The sequence below is a fragment of the Phaseolus vulgaris genome, chromosome 3, assembly GCF_051622355.1.
Source record: "Phaseolus vulgaris cultivar YP4 chromosome 3, ASM5162235v1, whole genome shotgun sequence".
NCBI lineage: Eukaryota > Viridiplantae > Streptophyta > Magnoliopsida > Fabales > Fabaceae > Phaseolus > Phaseolus vulgaris.
This window is the reverse complement of record NC_143500.1, coordinates 46,688,892-46,712,010: the sequence shown is the minus strand read 5'-3', so window position 1 is coordinate 46,712,010 and position 23,119 is coordinate 46,688,892. Positions and strand designations below refer to the sequence as shown.

Below are 23,119 nucleotides of genomic sequence, written 5' to 3'. Positions count from 1 at the left end.
CACCATTCTCAACTCTCCTCCACTATATTATATACATTAATTTTTTTAATTAACAATCAAAATCAACAACAATTTATACTTAACTTACATTCTTAATGTAAATCTCTATTTTACAATAAATTTAATACTTTGCACCACTTTAACAAATTTAATAACTAAGTCATGTATAGTACTGTTTATTCTTTTTTATCTACTCAAAACGAACTCAACCCGAATCAGTAATATCTTTGCCATGTGATTTGCACGTGAATTTAGGTAGCTTTCCACTTCCTTTTCGACTTTTGTCCCGTTTTCCCTGTCCTAACTAGTTCTTGGTAAAACAAATAAATCTTACTCTATTGCTTGAAAAAGGTAAACGTATCAAAAATATTCCAAAGCCAAAAGCTTTATTATAACTCAGATGTTTTCTTTATAGCTTGTTTTTAAAAAATAAGACGTATCGTTTGAGACAGTGAAATTAAAAAAGGAAGCTTTATTGCGTCCAAAAATAGGAATAGTTTAATCTGTCTAACCTTTTTTTTTATCGGAATATTTTTGGTATTTATTTATTTGAGAGTATGGTATGGGTTGTTTAAGAAAAGAAAATGTTTTGGGGTGAAAGAAGTGGCGTTGTCACAAGGCACCCAATAATTGGAAGTGTCGATCGCAGAAGAAGTGGAGTAAGGGCCCGAGTTTTCTTCCTTGGGTCCGTACACCGTTCCATCACATGTGATTCGCACGTGAATTCCGGACCCTGATGTTTCACTCATTGCCATTTGCTATTTCAAGTCATCTCCAATGACCATGTTGCCCCTCTTTTTTGGATTGCCTCCATTCTTCAATCATTCATGCTCCTCAGTTTCCTTCTTCTCTTCTTTCTTTTTTTCAACACATTTTAAATCTATAATATTTTTCAAAGATAAAAGATATTTATACTATATAAATCTACCTAAATCTTATCTATTAAACTTATTTTATAAAGATTCACTTAAATTTAAATTTTATTTAATATAATATATAATCTTTAAAATATATTTTAATAAAAATTTGTTGAGTTTATCAATTATTAAACCATCCACACAAATTGTAAGTTTGGTGTAAAATGATATATTAAAGATCTCACAAGATAAATATATTTTATAATATATAAATAAATGAAAACCTTTTTTGAATGGTCTTACATTGTAATTTAGAGAGAAAAACTCTCTGTACTAGTATATATATTTCCTATACATGAAGTGATGTAAATATACATATAAAAATATCTTCTTTCTTTTTTCCATCTTCTTACATATAATTTTCTTATATCATCTAAAAATCATAGATCATAATAATTAAACTGTTTTTTTAAGAAAAAAATATTTTTAATATAAAACCTGATTTAAATATGTATTAATTTAAGTGATAAATGAATTTTAGCAACCTATGAAACTCGTATTTTGAGGGAAGTCTGAGCTTACCATTTACGTGTATATTGAAAAGTGGAGTTATAGTCTAAGTGTAACGAGGAAAGACAAGGCAATGTCAGGTGCATGAGTGATTATGTTAATTGCCGCCACTCCTTTTCACGTATTTGCAAGAGCTGCATCATCACTTAACTTCTCACCATCATCATCTTGCTAAGTTAAGTTCTTTTTGGTTTTAAAGTTGGGATTATGAGTAGCTTTTATGCACTCTAGATCGTGCTTTTTGTTCCTGCATATTTATTTTTGCGAGTCTTGTGCGCTAAGTTGCCCTTTCAAATATCATAACTTTTCTTTTGGCAACTCTCAAACTCTTTTTCATTCGTATCCTTCACGATGCTACTAGTTATTATTAGGTCTTCCAAAGACATCTTTTTACGTCTGTACTTGAGTTATTAGTCATTTCATGTTTCTTGAGACATGTGAAGGCCATTGTGTTTTAAACTTATTTCGTTACAGATGGTATCTTCAAAATTTCAACTGTTTTAAGACACTCCTTTTTAAGAATTCAAAATCCCAACAAAGTAAACCATGCAACAAACATCAAATATGTTATGCGGAGATTTAAGAACAGAACGGAAAAAGGAGAGAAGAAGAATGGGTATGGAAACTAATGACTGAGACCCAGCGGTGCAGTGACATATGATTGTAGTGGAAAGATTTACTTTAAAAATTCTAACTTAATACATTTTTTTAATCTTACATCAAACAAAATATAAAAGTTTGAAATTAAATGTTTTCCATCTTATTCTATTTCTATTTACATGACTTTCGGATGAAAAAGTTTCCTTAATATTAGAGCGATTTCTTAAGGATATTTATAATAGTTGATTTCACGTGGATTATTTTCGCTGCATATATACAACACTCTTGCTATGTTATAATCAGTAAAGTAAATAAGGTTTCTTAAACGAGGAATTAAACATTTCTAGATCTAATTATTACGAAAGTGAACTTTAAGCCTAACTCAACCCCACTGCCAACTCGTGCGTGGGACTATATATTTTGGGTGGTCCGATAGCGGATGACACGATAGGCCCAACACAAACACTCGCTAGGATAGGCTCGAAATGACTCTGATACCATATTACGAAAGTGGACTTTAAGCCTAACTCAACCCCATAAAACCGGCTCATAGGATTGAGGTTTGCATCCACTTATATACAATGAAAGGCTCTAATCTCTAGTCGATGTGGGATCTCCAACACTAATGTAATGTTAAGTCGCATAATATTCGTAATTTTTCCATATATTAACATGTCGATCAAATTTTCTTAAACAACGAAAATTTTGTATAATTTTTGAAAATTTGTTAGTATGCATTAAAAACCGATTCGGGTTAGAGAGCACATATTTTTATGACAATAAAAGATAAGGATGAAGAGAGAAAGAAAAGAACCATAATTCGTGCACGGTAAATGAAGTGAAAAGAAATTATCATTTATCTTATTCTCAAGAGAGACATGTAGAATATATATACATAACTTAAAATAAAAGATAAACTAAAATCACTAGAAAATAGAAAAATTTAACTGACACTAAGCTAGTTCACGAAATGCTTAGTACATATGACAATAAAACAAATAGTGAAGAACATATTATTTTATTGGCCTCCTTAAGTTAAGTTATAATTGATTTTTTCGCAAATAATAATTGATTTCGATATGCTTTGTTCATTCATCGAACACTTGTTTTGATATTAAAAGAGATTCGATTTGGAATAAGAAACACAAAGGTCTCCTAAAAGATAAGTGATCCACTGAATTTCACATGTGGTTGAAACAAACACGTGATATTTAACTTTTGAATATCTTTTGGATATAATGACATGTTTCTTGAATTTTCCACGATATAATAGAGTCACCAAGATAAACAAGACGACTTGTGAAAAGTCTACGAGTTTGAAGACAAGTGACACAGTCAAAATCACTTAAAGCTTTGAGCTGTAAAATGCTTTGGTTGCTGAAAAAAATTTCATGTCCAATAGCTCTTTTTAAACGTCTAATAATTGATTTATTGGGTGGAAGATCAATGATAGTCCAAGTGTGATTGACTTTAATTTTTTTTAATCAACAAAATAAATTAATAAATATGAATCACTTCAGGGGTGATCCAACCCTTATACAATTGCACTTTAACCTCCTCCACCCTCCCAAGATACACCTACCAAACTGGCAAAACCACTAATACTAAGGTAAACAAAATCTCTGAATGGAGGAAGCTTCGTTGAATCAAGGCGATTTTTATGATCACTTGAGACTTATATGGGATAAATTGGTTCATAACATTAAGATCATTCCACGTGTCTACAACAATGTCCATCCATATAATCCTCTGTCAGAAGGAGATAGAAACAGAGTGAACTAAGCAAGAAAAAACCATGTTGTTGCACCGATTTCAGGTAGAGTAATTTGTGTTAGTTTTGGGTGGTTGAGACAATTTTCCTTTGATAAATTATACTTTATTCTTCTCACGGAAGAAAATAATCATATATATGCTCTAGGAGTGATGATTGGTTGAGTCAAAATTATAGGAAACCAAGACACTAGTTGAATTTTCATCTGGGTAAGGTAGAGAAAGTTGTGAACAAAGAGTTCTTCACCCATAGTAAAAGAAAAATCAAGAAAGAACCAAGAAAACAAGAAGACAAAAACACAAAGGAGTGGATAAGAGCGCTCTAACAAAATAGTATGCAACACATCTATTTAAAAATAGATTTAAAGAGCATATTTTATCCATGTCAACAAAAGACAAGGGTGAAAAGATAAAAAGTTGTAAGGAAAAGAATGAGAAAATAATAATCTATCTTATTCTCAAGTGAGAGATGTAGAATATTTACATAATAATAAAAAAAAAAACTAAAAACGTTTTGAAAATTGAAAAAAAAAACTAACACTAAACTAGTTTAGGAAAGACTGCATATGATAGAAAAACAAAACAGTAATAAAACACAATTTTATCAAGATTGAATGTCAGTCTAATAAAAAACTATCTATACAACTCTTAAACTTTGAGCTTGAAAAAGTAAAAATAAATATCAACTTTAAATTAATTGCAAGTTGAATGGTACACCACCTTTAAACCTTCCCAAAAAGACGAAAAAGATCAATTTTAAAGGAATCTCATGTTGAGTGATACACAAGTCTTGAATCCAAAAAAATTATGTTACAATTTGTTTAGATTTTACGGATTTTAAACTTTTAATCGATAAAAATATCAATTCTTTTAGCAATTTGTCCATTTACATTACCATAAAAATAATTATATGGAGGAAAGATATCTATGAACATTAATAAGTATCGGTACTTTTAAAATTTTATGCTATAAAATTTTATTTATAGATAGCTTATATTCACTCGTAGATAGATTACTTAAACGACAAATTAAAGTTATTGACTAATTTAACGATTTTAAATAAATAAAATTATAATATATTAAGCAGTATACACTTCTATACATTTTATTTTATATGTAGTATTTATGTGATAAAGAGTATAGTTTTCAACTTATATAATGTTATGAATAATCCCTAAATATTTTCAACAAAAATAAGAATAAGAATTTGAAAAAGTAATGGAATATAAAGTGGCGAATAGAAATTAGATAAAGATGTCATGTGACAACTTTTTCATTTTTTTTTATAAGGTTGTGTTTTTGTTAGAAGGAGAAGATCGTGTTAGTTGCATATATTATACATGCGTTGAGATTAAGAAAAAAAAAAGGTAGAGAATAGAATGAAAATGGTATATGCATGTTAGGTAGGTAAAACAATTTTTTTGCTTAACCAGAAATAGAAATGTTTGTTAAATTTGAATTTCAAAATAAATAAAATCAATGATTATAGGAATAAAATGTCATAACGCTCAATTATATCATGTGGGGAGGAGATAAATCCAAAAAGGATAACTATCTTCATCTATACGTAAACTTTATTCTCTTAGGTTTTCTTACAAAACAATTGCTAAATCTGAAATGGTTCCTTTGTTAGGCTATATAATTATTCACAAATGGTAAAAATGTTCTCTAATTTTAATTGGTCAAGATTTTTTTTACACTTTTATTTTTCACTGTGGAAGACTTTTTAAAATAACTTATCATATAATTTATTTTTTTTTTTAATCCTAATGATATGTTGATATTAAGTAATATGTTAGTGAGCCATATTAATAAGTAAGAGTCATTTCAACATGTCTTTTTCTTCTGTCATGGATTTGTCATTGCTGCCTATACCATCATTGATTGTCTCACCGTCATGTCTTCAATCTAAGGTGTTTTACTTTCTCTCCACAATGATTGAAAACTATTTTTTTTCCCACGAATTAAACCAACCAATCAATACAATACAATTCTCAATAATTATATTAACTACCCATATGCCATATATAATAAAATATTGATAATTAAACAAACTTTCAAGAAAAAAAAATTAAATTAATTACTAACCTAACATTTTCAATATATTAATACTACAATACAGTGATAAAACAAAATTTCTGTGTATAAACACATTATTAATCTAAGTAAAATTCAATTCAAATACAATAATGTTTTGAATTCAAATTTTATATTTAATCGGGTTAAGATGTTTAATATAGACCTGAAATAATTTTAATTTTGTAAAATAATTTTTTTTAAGATTTAAAATTTAGATTTTATTTTATTTTTCTGATTAAGAAACATCTCTAAAAAAATTATGAAATAGAAATCAATTTTAAAAAAAAAATTAATTAATTGTAATAATAACTAAATTAAAGATCATTTTAGAAACTAAATAAATTTTTTATTTTTAAATTAATTTCTATTATTGTTAAATAGTTTTTAAATTAATATATAATTAACAACCAAAATTTTTACTACCAAATTTAGAAACTAAATACTTAAAATCTTGATAATTAATTAGATATTAATTTAAAATTTATTTTTTTAATTTTTAAAATAATTTTTAATTTAATTAATATTGTAACTAATTATTTTAGTATATATATAAATGATTTTATTGTATTAATTAAAAATAAATAAATAATAAATGTTATACGAAGAAGGACCCTAGAGTTATAGACAGTAATCTTTGAGAAAATAGCAGTTTGAAGACTGAAGCAAGATTCTCTTCACCGTCTGAATACATGTTGTGGCAAACCCACGTGAATCCTAGTAGACGCACCAATTAATCGACAGACAGCAAATTACACGTGTACATGTCTCTCTGCCCCACGTGCAAACATGGTCAAAGTTTATTTGTTTTTATTTTGCTGGATCTGGTCCCCGGTCAAACCTAACTTTTCCTAAATCACTAACAAATTATTATAAATAGGGTTTTTAGACATGCGGGGCATTATATTTCCTCCTTTAACAATTATTATATGTCTCACTATTCCTCACTTATCACTTTTCTCTTATCCAACAATTGCTTATCACAAAATCTTCAATTATTACTTCTTCCAAACTTTTCCTTACGCAACCACTCCTTAAATACTACTCTATTTATCTTTATCTATGAAATATTAAAACTCGGTTTTCTCATGCACAACATATTAATTAATTCTAAAATCCTTTCATAGATTAAAATCATCTACAGTTTAAATTATATAATTAAACATTTTAAAAGATACCTTGTATAATTCCTTCCATCTTCTTAACCGGTGTAGGGTGTAGTCGGTCACCTCCGCATCACCAAGGAATCCTCCTTCAGTCTTATTAATTAATCATTAACCATTAAACAAGTGGGATAGCGAGATTCTCCACACGTGCACGTGCAACCATCTTCTAGGAACAGTTGCAAAACCCACTTGGCTTAAGATATTGTTGAGTGACTAAGCCTTGTTAAGTATATATCTGGCCATGTGACCGGCTTAGCTGGTAATCATGTGATTAACGGTTGCACGAATCGTTTACTTGGATGTCTAATGTCGTTAATCCATCATTTAGTTCGTGTCCTGTTTGCACGTACCATTCTTATATTTTAAAAAGTTTGAGTCCACAATATCATTCATTTATAAATGTAATAAATTTTTTAGCTTTTATAATAAAAATATTAAAAATTGCGTGAATGGTACTCTTGATTAATTAAAAAGTTAAAAAAGTTAGTTAAATGAAATGGGTGATCTAATGGAGATGATTGGGTGGTAATTAAATAAGGAAGTGAAAGAGAAGGAGGAAATAGATTTGGCAGATGATATTTTGGTTGAAAGCATGTTCTGTGATGAATTGGTGAAGATTTTATTTGTAACATAATAGGGGAATGACAGAGTATGTATGAGGGCACATGATGGTGCAATGATTTATTTATAAACAAACAAATAAATAGGAGGATATGTGGGGTGTCTCCTGTTTCTTTGTTTCATTGTTATTTATTTATATATGGCTTAACACTAACCCAATCATTTCGTTTCTTGATTCTTCAAATGATGAAAGGTTCCTATGCAATTATATAAAAGTATGTTGTGTTAAAGAAACTGTTCATTCAAGTTCTGTTCAAAATCAACTATATTATAGATTTAGTGAGCACTTAGAGAGGCTTTTTGTTGGGGTAAAACATGGCCTACTTGCATTTTTTTATTCTAGATTCAACCTTAGAGATTAGGCTTCTAATTTCTTTTGCTTATTTGTTTTGGAATAATTAGAGATTGAAACGTGGGAGTTCAGTTTTTTATGGATTGCTTCAAATCCCACCCCAAGTTTCCCACCATTTCCCCACTTCATCATATCTACAACTCTACCCCATTGCGTGCTTACACAATCATTACTTACCTAATATCACTCATATTATTACTATTACTATTAATACAACAATAATGAAAATAAATTTCTATTAATCACCTTCCCATCTAATCATTAACCTATTAACACGTTTCAATTTTTTAAACAATATATTTATGTCACAAGTCTAGTCTTTTGAAACGTAAATATGTAATAAATTTTAAAAACATTTTTTTATACGTTTTTTTATTAATAATAAAAAATATAAATGAGAGTACTAAAGCTACTTTAATCCATATAAAAAATCTCTATCCTTACAAAACTACTGTATTTGGGCAAGAGATTAAATTCGTCAGAAATTTTCAAATATATGCTTACAAAAAAAAAAACAGTAATCATAATTAATACTCTGTGGCGGATATATTATTCACAATTTGTGAAAATATATAAATCATATCATTTTAGTTTTTATATAAATCATATCATATTTCCTAATATATTATTTAAACTCATATTTATTTTTATTCTATCCATGTATGTGAAGAAACACAATTACTAACCATGAAACAAAATCACAATTTTTTTCTTATTGAAATTGATTTTTCTAATAATGAAAAATAAAGCCACCAAGTTTTGTTTGGATAAAATTAATAAATACTTAAAAAAGTTTTATAAATTAATTTTAAAATATCGCTAATATACTTCACATTTTTGTATTGCACCATTTTAATTAAATTTTGTTCCTTTTATGTCATTTTTTTTTCTCTATATCAGTCTCCTAGATCAACTATCCAAGTTAGTATGTAATGATAAATTTAAAATATAATTAAGGATGGAGAAAAAAACAGAGAGACGATAATGAAGTTAAGTGGGAGTCCACTCTCTTTTAAAAACAATTTAAAAGTTTATGAGCTGAGAGATGTAAGCATAGTTCATAAACTTAAAAATAGTTGTAATTATTTTTTGATTAAGTTTTTAAACAATAATTAATTTTATTTTATTCCTTTTCTGTTTCTTATATGATTGTGTTTATAAATGAACGTTCTGTTTTAATTTTGGGGAATTGCTTTCTTCACCATATTACTGCATTCTATTCCAGAGGGAAAAGGACGAAAATTTCTTAAAGAAAATGAGGTGCTTATAAAAATGCATACGGATTCTCTTTTTCGGAATATGTATTCAGTATTTCTTTTGGAACAAATTTTTTTTATGAATTTAATGAGCTTTTCATTTTTGTTTTTAGAACACAATAATCTCTCTTTCAAACTTTTTTTTTGAAATGTATTATTTTTAATTGTAGATTTTTTATTTAAAATAAAATTTTAATTTTTGTTTTTGGATTTTTATTTTCGAAACTCAATAACTTCTTTCGGATTTATTTTTCTGAAATATATTATTTTCAATTTCGAATTTTTATTTTCGAAATAAAGGATATTTTTAAAAATTAAAAAAATATGTTGGGTGCAGTTTAAAAATATTGGGTATGGGAAGCATTTGTCTTTATTTTTTATCCAACTCTCTTAATACAGGATGGATCTAAATGTACAGGCCTGTATGATGGACCCACAATTGTGAATAATTTAGAAGATGGCTGTTTCTTCCTGCACCTCCCTTCTCGGATACTTATAGGTCAGAGATTATTTTGTTTTTTAAAAAATATTTAAAATTTTGAATTTGGAAATGTATTTTTTCTATTTATACCTCCGGATTCAGAAATATCTTCTAAATTCTATAATAAATTCTATAATTTAAAAATATCTTCTAGATATTCTATAATCTGAAAATAATTCAAAATATTTTTTTTAAAGTAACACATTTTGAATTATAAAATCTGGAAAATATTTTCAGTCTAAAAATACCTTCTAGATTTTATAATGCAAATTTTTTTCTAGATTATCCATTCTGAAATGAAAAAGATCAACAAAACAAAAAATAATTTTAAAAAATATGGGATATCACAATAAACTATGTCCTTTTTCTAAGGCCAGAAAATTTTAAGAGCCATTTGTATCTTATGGGCTACAAGTATAAAAGGATATACTTCCTTTATTGTTACGATGAATGACTTTCTATAAATTTGGGTTTATTTATACAGTTTTATTGAAATACAATTTTTAAACTGCGATTTAATCATGCACGAAGTTTTAATAATTAATTAAATAATTTTTTAATGATTTATAATTAAATTATGCCGTGGTGAGCTTTGGATTGTTTTCTAATTATCATCTTTCCAAATGGTTAGAATCTATACCTATATAACTGTTTATATATATATATATATATATATATATATATATATATACCTTCATAATTGTTTTTGATATAACTGTTTTTTTTATATATAAAAAAGTTAATTTTATTTTTATTTATTTCATATTTTTGTAAATATTAAAATAGTTATCAGAATGGAGTTTTTGAATGTAAAACAAATATCAGAATGAAGTTTTTGAACGTAAATTAGTTTTGAATTTAGTTTTTTAAAAGCACACATCGCACGTTAGTCTTTGTAAGTAGTTTTCTTTTCTTGGTTGTTTAATTGTCAATGTTACTCATTTTTATCATTTTTATGTTTTTTGCTTTACTTTTCATTTTCGTACACCGAAGGCGGAATACTGCACATGTACAAAGTTATCTTGACACCATTGTTGATGTGGGGAGGATGAATTCGAATATGACATTCTTGCGGAGAAATGTAAGAGGTTAGAAAATAAATATGTTCTTAAGTTTTGTTACGGAGTTTCTCATATTATTCTTCTTCTTTTTTTTCTTTTCATTATTATATTTCTCTTTTTTAGTTTTATGTTAGTAACAACCAATCAAAATTAGTGATTCACAATGATGACGTAATTTCTTTAAGGTACAAAGTTAACTTGACATCATTGTTGATGTGGGCATGGAGATAATGAATGCACTATAACAGTCTTGTGGAAAAGAAGAAAGAGATTGGAAAATAAATATTTTTTAAGGTTTGTTACTGAGTTTCTTATCTTATTTTTATTTTTTCTGTTCATTATTATATTTCTCTTTTTTAGTTTTATGTTAGTAACAACAAATCAAAATTGGTTATGTTTATTGTGTTATAATTTAAATTTGTTTAATATATTTTTTACTGCAACTTAATTATTAAAATTGTAGGTTGAAACTCATAAATGATGAGAAAAAATATTTCTATCTTATTTTGATATTTAAAATATATGAATATACATAATAATATATAATATAGTAAATATAAAAAAATGCAGATGCATTGTGTTTCCGCCTTTTAAGCTAAAAGGAATTCTCTTTTTTAACTAATAATTTTTTTCTTATTTTATCCTTATATTAATATTTCATTTTATTTTGATGATAGTACTTATCAGATTTTTTAAATTTAAATAAAATAATCTATACTTATATATAAAGGAATTCTCTTATTTTATTTTATTTTAATTTTATTTTTATACTTATATTTTATTTTATTATTTTAAAAATATACGAGAGAAGATATTTGTCATTTTTTTGACTTCTTTATTTTTAAAAACTAAATTTTGAATTTTAAATCTTAAATTTTAAATTTTAAGTTTTAAGTTTTAAATTTTAAGTTTTAAATTTTAAATTTTAAATTTTAAGTTTTGAATTTTAAATTTTAAGTTTTGAAATTTAAATTTTGAAATTTAAATTTGAATTATAAATTATAAATTTTAAATTAATTGTAAACATAATTCAAAATATTTTTATTTTACTTTTAAAAATTAACATAATTCAAAATTTACTATGTACACACAATAATACAAAACATTTTTTTTCCTTTCCTTCCTTTCTCTCACTCACAGCGCTGTGCCTTTTAATCATCTTCTTGTTTCTTGAGTTTCTTGTGCGGTTCACTCTAATAGAGAAAGTCAATACAATGAAGAGTATTGGTGGAGATGTAGAAAAGAATGAAAGATGAATGTAGCAGCAACACTGTGAATTTTTCTCTCTCTCCAAATTTAAAATCACCAAAAATTGGGAGCCAGGATCCAACGTTCTTTCATCCTCTCTTCTCCTTTTCTCTCCTCTCTCTCTCGCATTCACATTTCCCAAGGTACATCACATTCCTCATTCTGTTTCTGTTTTCTACATTTCTAGATCTGTCAATTTTCTTCTTCTTGTTTTTTTCCAGCAGAGCAGATATTAGAAGAAGATGACAGACGCTGAGGATATTCAACCCTTGTCTGTGATAATGGAACAGGAATGTTTAAGGTATGCTGATAAAATTCATGTACAGTTTTCAATTAGACCATTTTCCTTCTCTCTACGTTTATCTCTTTTTCGAATGCAATTTCATCATAAATTCATTTCATGCTTCTACATATATGCCGGCCAAAGTTGGTTTGAAGTTGCTTACACAACTTCTCTTTCTTTGACTCGAAGGTAGACCAATCTCCCTTTTCTTTTTGTTTAATTCTTTCTGGTGTAGAGTACACATTTTTTTATGATTCCATTTTTAAAAATCTGGACACGGGAGTTGTTTTTTGAATATCATATTTTGATAATCTACAAAAAGTTCAATAGAGCACCCTGAGTTTTGACTTTTGAATCCCAGTTATGGGATTCTAATAATCTGAATCCTAGAATATCTCTGAACACAATCTTCCTTGTGGTTATTTCCAATTGTTAAGTTTGCAAACAGGGTAATAGTTTGGGCTAAATTTTCTATTTTAGGAAAGTTTATGTTATAATTTTCTCAATGTATTTCAAAGGCTTACTTTATAATGAAAGGTAGGTACTATTTTATTTTAAGGAATTTGATTATTGTAAAAGGACATAAGTTATTGTATAGAACCAGTTGCTCATGGATCTGTTAGCGTTTAGGATTTAATAACAAAATGACAAATCAAAATCTTTGGATTTAACAAAAAAATGAAAAACCAAAATCCAAGAGGTATAACTTGTTATCGAGAACTTAAAGTTTTGCATTTGAGAAAAAAAAAATTGAGTGTTTCAACAACTTGTAATCAAATTGTCACTCCATTTTCTAATTACATGACCTAAAAGATAAAATGTTATTTATCTTTTTTTCTTTCCTTTGCTTAATCAGTTGATCACTTTTTTATATTTCTTGATATCTAATTCATTTGTGGATGGTATCATGGAGTGCAGGGTAATGTCAATTTCGTCTATAAAGTTTGATTAACGTTCGGACTTCTTCAATTTTCAAACCAACTTCAACATTCATTCTTCTAGTCGAAGATTATTGAAGTTGGTTTGAAGGTTGGAGAAGCCGGAACGTTAGACCCGATTTTATGCACGAAATTGACATATATGATCATGAAGACATAAAAAAGAGAAATACTTCTCAAACAAATGAATCTCTAATGGAAGAGAGAGCCTCATCTTGTAAAGTCATTTCAATTCCCAAGGATATTTATTTTACCTTAATTCTATTTAACAAGGTAGTGTTCATTTATAAAATTATTAACATAAAATATAGAAATTATAAATAAATTATTATAACACACAAAAATAAATAGTTTACATAACAAATACTTATTTAAAAACACATCATGGATAATTTTTTTTATACAAAATCATATTAACAAATATATTAACTAATGAACGTCTATAGATTGATATATATTCTATTAAAGTTTGACTCCAAAGATATAATGTTATTTACCTTTTTTCTTTTCTTTTGCTTACTCGGTTTATCCCTTTTTCTTTCTCTTGATATCTAATTCATATACGGATGGTATCATGGAATGCAGGGTAATGTCAATTTCGTCCATAAAGTTGGACGAACGTTCGGGCTTCTTCAATTTTCGAACCAACTTCAACATCCGTTCTTCTTGTCGAAGATTATTGAAGTTGGTTCGAAGGTTGGAGAAGCCGGAACATTAGACCCGATTTTATGCACGAAATTGACATATATGATCATGAAGACATAAAAAAGAGGAAGACTTCTCAAACAAATGAATCTCTAATGGAAGAGAGAGTCTCATCTTGTAAAGTCATTTCAATTCCTAAGGATATTTATTTTACCTTAATTCTATTTAACAAGGTAGTGTTCATTTGTAAAATTATTAACATAAAATATAGAAATTATAAATAAATTATTATAACACACAAAAATAAATAGTTTACATAACAAATACTTATTAAAAAACACATCATGGATAATTTTTTTATACAAAATCCTATTAACAAATATATTAACGAATGAACGTCTAGAGATAGATATATACTCTATTAAAGTTTGACTCAAAAGATATAATGTTATTTACCTTTTTTCTTTTCTTTTGCTTACTCGGTTTATGCCTTTTTCTTTCTCTTGATATCTAATTCATATACGGATGGTATCATGGAATGCAGGGTAATGTCAATTTCGTCCATAAAGTTGGACTAACGTTCGGGCTTCTTCAATTTTCGAACCAACTTCAACATCCGTTCTTCTTGTCGAAGATTATTGTAGTTGGTTTGAAGGTTGGAGAAGCCGGAACATTAGACCCGATTTTATGCACGAAATTGACATATATGATCATGACGACATAAAAAAGAGGAAGACTTCTCAAACAAATGAATCTCTAATGGAAGAGAGAACCTCATCTTGTAAAGTCATTTCAATTCCTAAGGATATTTATTTTACCTTAATTCTATTTAACAAGGTAGTGTTCATTTATAAAATTATTATAATAAAATATAGAAATTATAAATAAATTATTATAACACACAAAAATAAATAGTTTACATAACAAATACTTATTAAAAAACACATCATGGATAATTTTTTTATGCAAAATCATATTAACAAATATATTAACGAATGAACATCTAGAGATAGATATATACTCTATTAAAGTTGGACTCAAAAGATATAATGTTATTTACCTTTTTTCTTTTCTTCTGCTTAATCGGTTTATTCCTTTTTCTTTCTCTTGATATCTAATTCATATACGGATGGTATCATGGAATGCAGGGTAATGTCAATTTCGTCCATAAAGTTGGACTAAGGTTCGGGCTTCTTCAATTTTCGAACCAACTTCAACATCCGTTCTTCTTGGCGAAGATTATTGAAGTTGGTTCGAAGGTTGGAGAAGCCGGAACATTAGACCCGATTTTATGCACGAAATTGACATATATGATCATGAAGACATAAAAAAGAGGAAGACTTCTCAAACAAATGAATCTCTAATGGAAGAGAGAACCTCATCTTGTAAAGTCATTTCAATTCCTAAGGATATTTATTTTACCTTAATTCTATTTAACAAGGTAGTGTTCATTTATAAAATTATTAAAATAAAATATAGAAATTATAAATAAATTATTATAACACACAAAAATAAATAGTTTACATAACAAATACTTATTTAAAAACACATCATGGATAATTTTTTTTATGCAAAATCATATTAACAAATATATTAACGAATGAACATCTAGAGATAGATATATACTTTATTAAAGTTTGACTCAAAAGAAATAATGTTATTTACCTTTTTCCTTTTCTTTTGCTTAATCGGTTTATCTCTTTTTCTTTCTCTTGATATCTAATTCATATACGGATGGTATCATGGAATGCAGGGTAATGTCAATTTCGTCCATAAAGTTGGACTAAGGTTCGGGCTTCTTCAATTTTCGAACCAACTTCAACATCCGTTCTTCTTGGCGAAGATTATTGAAGTTGGTTTGAAGGTTGGAGAAGCCGGAACATTAAACTCGATTTTATGCACGAAATTGACATATATGATCATGAAGGCATAAAAAAGAGGAAGACTTCTCAAACAAATGAATCTCTAATTGAAGAGAGAACCCCATCTTGTAAAGTCATTTCAATTCCTAAAGTTATTTATGTTAAATCAAGTGTGTTCAAGCTTTGAAGAATCCAAATCCTTTGAGTTTGATGGAAGGCTTGATGTGCTTGTTGTTGCTGAGGTGTTTTAGAATAAGATCTGGGGTAGATTATCTATGTTAATCCACTCTTGATTGAATCCAAAGCTTTAGTATTCTCAAATCTTTTTAATTGAAAGTGTTTTTCAAACTAAGTGAAAAAGAATCGATTGTTTTATACTTAGGTGTTTTGAGAAAGGTTGAAAACTGTTTTTGGTGGTTGACTTGTTGTCAAACCAAAACAACCGATTGATTCGAGCATTCAACCGATTGTTTGTTTTGGAACCATAACAAAAAACTGTTTTGTGCTTTGATTGAGCTTTAAATGATTTTATAACTGAATGCGCTCCAGTTTTAAATGCTTTGACCAATCTTTGAAAGCAATAAATAGTTTTTCAGTTTATGTAACAAACAAGAACTGACGTTTATCATAGAAAAACAGATTTGAGTTTTTCATTGATTTTGCTTTTGAAGAGTTAAAGATTGCTTTAAGATTGCTTTGATCAAGAGAGAGTGGAATAGGATTTTCATCTTGTATTGATTTCAGATCATTCTGTAACAAGTGTAATCCTTCTGTATTTTGTGTAAACTCTGTTGTGTGAGGCCGAGAAGTGTTGTGTGCTCTTGAGGTTGTCAAGATCAACATTCTTGGTGGTGTTTGTGCTGAGCCAAAGGAAGTGTGTGTCTTGAGGGGATCAATGTCACTTCTTTGGTGGTGTGTGTAAGTAATCTAGGTTTGATTGCTTAGTGGTTTCCCCCAGTGGTTTCTGGGAAGACTGGATGTAGCTCTTGGTTTAAGAGTGAACCAGTATAAACTGTGTGTGCAATCTCTTTATCCCTTGAACTCTTTAATTTCAGTTTATATTTGTTTACTGGTATAAACAACCGATTGTTTTTCTGGTGCTGTGCTAAATTGCTTTGTGTGTTTGGTAAACTGAATTCAGAATCAAGTTTTCTCGAAAGAATTTCATTCTAGACTAAAAAGTTTGCAAAAACCCTTTTTAAACCATTCACCCCTTTAGTTTAAAGTCATACATTCTAACAATTCTATTTAACAAGGTAGTGTTTATATATAAAATTATTAACATAAAATATAGAAATTATAAATAAATTATTATAACACACAAAAATAAATAGTTTACCTAACAAATACTTATTAAAAAACACATCATGGATAAATTTTTTTTATGCAAAATCATACTAACCATATATTAACGAATGAACATACAGAGACATAGATATATACTCTATTAAAGTTGTGACACATTTCATTGCTATAATAATAATTATAAAATAATTATAACAATGAAACTTTTCATTGATACGATAATTATAATAAAATAATTATAATGGTGACACTTTTCACTGAAATTTTATCTTTTCTACATGGATATTTATATCTTTTTAATATAGAAATCGTATTAAATATTATATATGATATAAAACAGGTGAACATCTTTTATGAAATCAAGAGAATTAATAAAAACATGTTTAATGCATTGATTAAAAAAACAATTTTTTTTCACATGATAAAAAACTGATTTTTTTAAAAATTAGTAGTACATAAAAATATAATAATAATCATAAACACTTCTAATACATTAGAATAAAGACATGAATATCTCCTGTGAGATGAGATGTCACTTATCGAACCAGATGCTAAAATAAATGAAGACATTAAAAAATTAAGAATTTCTAAACCAATTTTTATATTTTCGAATATTCATTAAAGACGGAGTTGGAAAAATACACTACAAGATGAAATTTGATAAAAGTAAATATAGTGAAAGTTTCTATATTTTTGCATACAGAAGAATTAAATTCTCAAATACAAAAGAACATAAAGAACCTTTACCACAACAAAAGTACAAAAATTAAAAGCACATTTTCTCTTGAAAAAAAGGATACATTTGAAGGGTGTTTAAGTGGATATAGAGCATTTAAGTTCCCTTTCAGAACCATATGTGAGTCTGAACCGTTCATTCAAGTAGTCCCCACTGCGTATGGGAGGGAATCTGCAACAAAAATTGACTAAGTTCATAGCAGTAACTTGCGTGTTAATGAAAAATTTAAAAAAATGTATTCATATAAGCTTTTAGTAAAGACCCTCACCAAAGGATAATCTTTGGTTCTGTCACTTTTCTTTATCCGTCCTAGTATTTAGTGTAGTTTGGATAATTTTCTCTAGTATAATAACTTTTAGAACAAAAAAAACTTCTTTATAAATTTAAATTAATTTATAAGAAATTAGAAATAATATTTTTAAATTATATAAAAGCATTTATACGCCAAACGTATAAATTGATTTTAATTTAAAAAGAATAACTCGTCCAGAGATAATAAATTAGTTTTCCACCTTTTCCTTCTGATTTATTTTGTATCCACTTTCAGCAGAGAAGTATTTAAATTAATCAATAACAAAACCCTGACCACCTTGCTGAGAGATATTTTTTTTTAATAATGCGAATATTTGAATGATAATATAAAAAACTCAAGTCAACATTCTTTTCCTCTATTTTTTTTTCTTCTTTTTTATAAGAAACTCTTATTGCTTATTTCTTAGTTTCAGCCTGGTTGAAAATTTCCTAATTGGAGAACAATTTTTTTCTACCTGGGAGGAGATGATTCACTGCAGCAACTTTCAAAGCATTCCACCAAACAGTCTGAGGGTGGGTCGAGGAAGAATGCCGCCTGAAAAATTGCACATTATTCATTCATATTTTCCTGGAAATGCTCTAGAAGACAACCTCAGAATGCAGAAAGACGATGAATTTTTCAAGTAATGGGTAGAAAGAACATCATTCTCACTATCCATGACATCAGTAAATTTCCTCGTTAATCTTTTAAGATAAAGTCATAAAAACTTAAACATCAAGACTCTTTGAAAAGATATCATCAACATCTGATACAGTATTTCAGTGGATAAAGCATATCCTACACCAACTAACTGGTTCAGTGACATCCATGCTTAAAATAAACTATTTTTAAGTTCAAAATTCTTCAAATCCTTTACAGGGAAGTCATGCTGTGGCAGAGTAGCACGATCAAGACAAAATGACAGAGAGAACCTTTAACCAGATGTGTGTCATCTAGCCTTGTACTATCTCCCAAAAGCATTCACGTTTGACGTTAATGCATACAAATTAAAGAGTACTTAACTAGTGAAATATATATTTAAAGTAAATAATTTTATTTAGTATAAAGTGTAAACGTGATTTGTCTTTTCAAGTACTTTTTAAATAGGTTTGAGGTGCATAAAGATTAAATCTAATTACTTTAAATAAGGAAAATATGAAAAAAAATATGAAACTTAAAATTTGTAAAACATGAATAGCTTTGAATTAAAAAAACAGAAAATAGTGCATTGACAATGTAATTATGTGAGGGGGGTTTATACTATTTTCCGATTACAAATTGACATGTATGCTAAGTTTTTAACTTTTATAATAACTACTTTAAACATCTTGCCTATCATAATTTCTAATTAATTCATAATGTTAAAATTAGCACTAATAGCGTAAGAATTAAGCTCTAAAAAGAAAAAGGCTAAAACATGTATAATTTGAAACAGATTTGGGGAAATCACAAAATATCCGTGTGTGTATGAGTGCAGAAGGCATGCTCGGTTCGGTGTTCCTGTGTCTAAAAACTCACTCGGCCCATAGAATTTGGGATCATGCAAACATCTCTAACTTAACATCGTTTATTAAGGGTGAAACATACTTCTTTTTGGTTTGCATGAAGAGAAAAGGTATAAATTCTATTTATTCTCTCCTACCCTTTGAAATAAAATGCCATCATAACTATCATTCAAAGTCAAAAATAACAATAACACAATAAAGCAACTGTGAAGTGAAGTGTCCAGTAATTACAGAATAACGTTCTTTTCCTGTTGACATAACCCTGTGAAGTGTTGACCTGCAATAGTAATGACAAAAACTGAGAATGATATTACCAGTATGGCAGTAGACTAAGATCTTTTAATATGTATAAAAAAACCGATTGAGAAGTAGCTCAATTATTTTCATTGGTAAAAAATGAAAGAAAAAAAAAGTCTTTGTTGGATGTGGATACCTGTATAAACAATTTGTCCATCTCTCCAACAAGTCTCCAATGTTCACTATTAAGGCCCTGCAGATACAAACGGCAAACATCTAAGGCTAGGAAAGAAGAGCAAAAAAACGTAGAATTTTTAGTGGTACTGTATTCTAGAATCTCTATATAATACAATTCAGTTGTGATTTATACAGACTCAGAAGTAGTAGTATGCTAACAAAAAAAGTTAATCATTAACTCACCCTTCTACATGATACACATCCTCCCAGACTTGAGGTTCCTTGAACTTATCCTTGCAGATCTATAGTGTAAATCTCAAGCCTTTAATTATATGAAATTATGAATTCAAAATATTAAATAGAATTTACAGATGAAAAACAATATGAGCTCTAACAAACAACGTATACGTGAGAAGGGAAGCATGAGATGAGGGTGTATGAAAGTGAAATAGGAGGGGACAGTAGGGGATGTACACCCTAGAGGAGCACCACGTCAAAACAAAAGGTATTTCAAGAAGAGGGAATGGAAATGACAGGAGATGAGCATGTTAGTAACAAACTGGACAGGTGGTGGTCCACAAATGGAAAGGAAGATTCAGCATACATGATGAGGAAAGAGGGAAGAATGATACAGTTTAAGGGCCTGGGAGTATCTGGTCCAGAGAATGTTTCCTTTGCCTTTATTTTTTCTTATTTTTTTTACTCAAATTCTGATCTATTCAGAATCCTGACACAGGGAGATAGGATCTCCAGCCAGTAAGGAGTTCAACTCCACTTCCTCTCCCTAATTACCAGGGACGGGACATAGCACAATAATAAAACCGAAAGTATATTATAGGTGAGAAGAGAACCTGCAGTCCAGGAACGCCATCAGTCATTAGGAGAGTGACCATGCCATAATCTGAATGAGGAGAGGCACCACATATCTGTTCACCAGAGACCAATTCACCTAATGAAATTGCAAGGCATATCACAAAAGTAAAAAGTTACACAGGATAGTTGGTTTGAAAAGCTGGTCCCTACAAATAAAACGGCACAAAGAACTTCAGAATATATTATAAAGCATAAACTTCAATTACTGTCATAATTTCAGTTTGTTACTCAAATCTAGCTACAACTTAGCAACTAGTGAAAGGAGTATTTCCAAAATAAACAAGCACATTATAAATATACCCAACATTTCATTAAAAATATTACATTATGATTTCAAAATGGCATATTGACTACTGCTACATTGATGTAGATCATAGTTCAGGCCTCAAAATAAAGACTTGAAAATAAAGAAATTGTGTTCCCTTTTTCAACATGCTGATTAACAGGAAATTGCAGTAAAAATAAAGTTGAAGTCAACATGGAAGATAAAATTTGAAGTGTCTAACAAACACATGCATGGATTTGTGGGGAAGGTGCTTTACCCATCTTTAAGGTCCAAAAGAGCAAGATAAACGGTAAACCTGGATAATGCAGTAGGCGGAGAAAAGCTGCTGGTTTGTTTAAGGCCCCTATCTTCTCAAAGTAATCTTCATCCAGATTCAAGGACATGGCAATCAGAGACAACAGGTTTTTTCCAGCAGCCCTGTGGAAGATAAGAAGAATATGCAAATTCTAAATCATACAAGAGATAAAACAAAAGACAACGTGCATATAAATGCCAGGCACAGGCTAACCATCCTTTCCTTCAGTACATAGTCACATATAGCACACAAGCACATAAACTCACAATGAAAAGACGCAAGAATAAAGTTCTAAACAAAACAACGGCCAGAAACCTATAATTCCTATAGATCAGTTAAATTTACGAAGAAATCAATATGCTATTGACACTGTTTGGAACAAAACCTAAAAGCAACAAATGTTGAACATGTATATTTGCCTGTAAATAACTTACAATACATGTTTGATATCAATTTTTTTTTTTTGAGGAGCTAATTAAACTCACAGTAGTTTCCAAAATAAAGATTCCATTGTAGGTTTCCAGTTTGGCAGCAATTCTGGAGTGTCCTTGCCAGAAGAAAAAAAATCCCAAATTAAGCTTGTATGAAAAAAATCCGTGCTTAAAAACCAGATTACAGTACCCATTCCTAATGAATTGGATGCAAAGTAACGCCATACCTTCAGAAGGCCATTGATTGAGATGAGTAACAGAGGTATCTTCTAAAGAACCAATGTAGTAGCTCTCTTTTGGATCACCTGTTAGCAAGGACATACACATGAACTTAATTGAAATGGGGATTAATTTTAGGAGAAAAAAATAGGAAGAAAACCTTTGGATAGTGAAGTGGGATGAAGAGTCTCAGCATAGAGAGGAGTGTAGCCTCTATATTCCTTGCGAGCCAAGTCTATTTTGTGTTGGAGGGGAAGAGAGAAGAAGTGGGCACTTTGGTGGAAGACTTTCCTCAAAAACTGGGTGTCCACCCCGTGATTCACAAGGTAAAAGAAACCGTACTCCACACATGCCTATTCATTCGCCACATAACAATATTGTGTTTGTGAGAAAGAAAAGCAGATAGAGAAGAAGAGAAGGGTATGAGTTGAAAACCTGACGCACGGAATCCGCCGTGGAAAGACGGTGGGGTGAAGAGAGGTCTATGATAGGAAGACTCAGTGTCGCAGCCATTTTCGCTTCAACTCAATCAATCCTCTGTCTTCACCTTCGATCACTTCACCACCCAAAATACAACTATGTTGCATTATTGAATCATCTCAGTATCATTATCGTCTAACATTATATAACTATAATTATATAAATATTATTTTCATGATTCGCTGTGTTATTTGCATTCACTTACACTCATCTACCACAACCAATTCTCTGCGTCATCATCTATTCTTTTTCTACTTTCTCTTGTTCCTATTGATTAGAAGGCTTAGGTTTCTTTTTTGGATGGTTTTCCAATTTAATATATTATCTAAAATAATAATTAATACAGATAGTACCTTATTATATCTCAATATTATTATTTGAATATTTTTTTCATATAATTAAATTATAAATTTATTTTTTATTATATATATTTATTTCTAAACTCATCACACTAAAATTTATACAATTTTAAGAATTTTCAAAAACATCATTTTCCT

The 23,119-nt window shown here is 28.7% G+C and overlaps 1 protein-coding gene across 2 annotated transcripts; it reads right to left on the bottom strand.

The window, feature by feature from the left end:
* Positions 1–17,747: 17,747 nt before the first annotated feature.
* LOC137808105 (kihadalactone A synthase LFS) lies at positions 17,748–22,907 on the bottom strand. 2 transcript variants are annotated; one of them, XM_068609054.1, is made up of 11 exons: positions 22,578–22,907; positions 22,303–22,495; positions 22,151–22,228; positions 21,978–22,029; positions 21,493–21,614; positions 20,890–20,987; positions 20,282–20,340; positions 20,058–20,114; positions 19,856–19,901; positions 18,595–18,674; positions 17,748–17,998 (listed from the first exon to the last, which is right to left on the bottom strand). In XM_068609054.1, exons 1-11 carry the CDS (start codon positions 22,653–22,655, stop codon positions 17,905–17,907), a joined length of 957 nt encoding a protein of 318 aa, XP_068465155.1. In that variant the 5' UTR covers positions 22,656–22,907; the 3' UTR covers positions 17,748–17,904. The 2 variants fall into 2 exon arrangements, with proteins under 2 accessions (XP_068465155.1, XP_090155759.1); XM_090299633.1 differs by having other exon boundaries at positions 21,978–22,039; positions 22,578–22,857.
* Between the last annotated feature and the right edge of the window lie 212 nt (positions 22,908–23,119).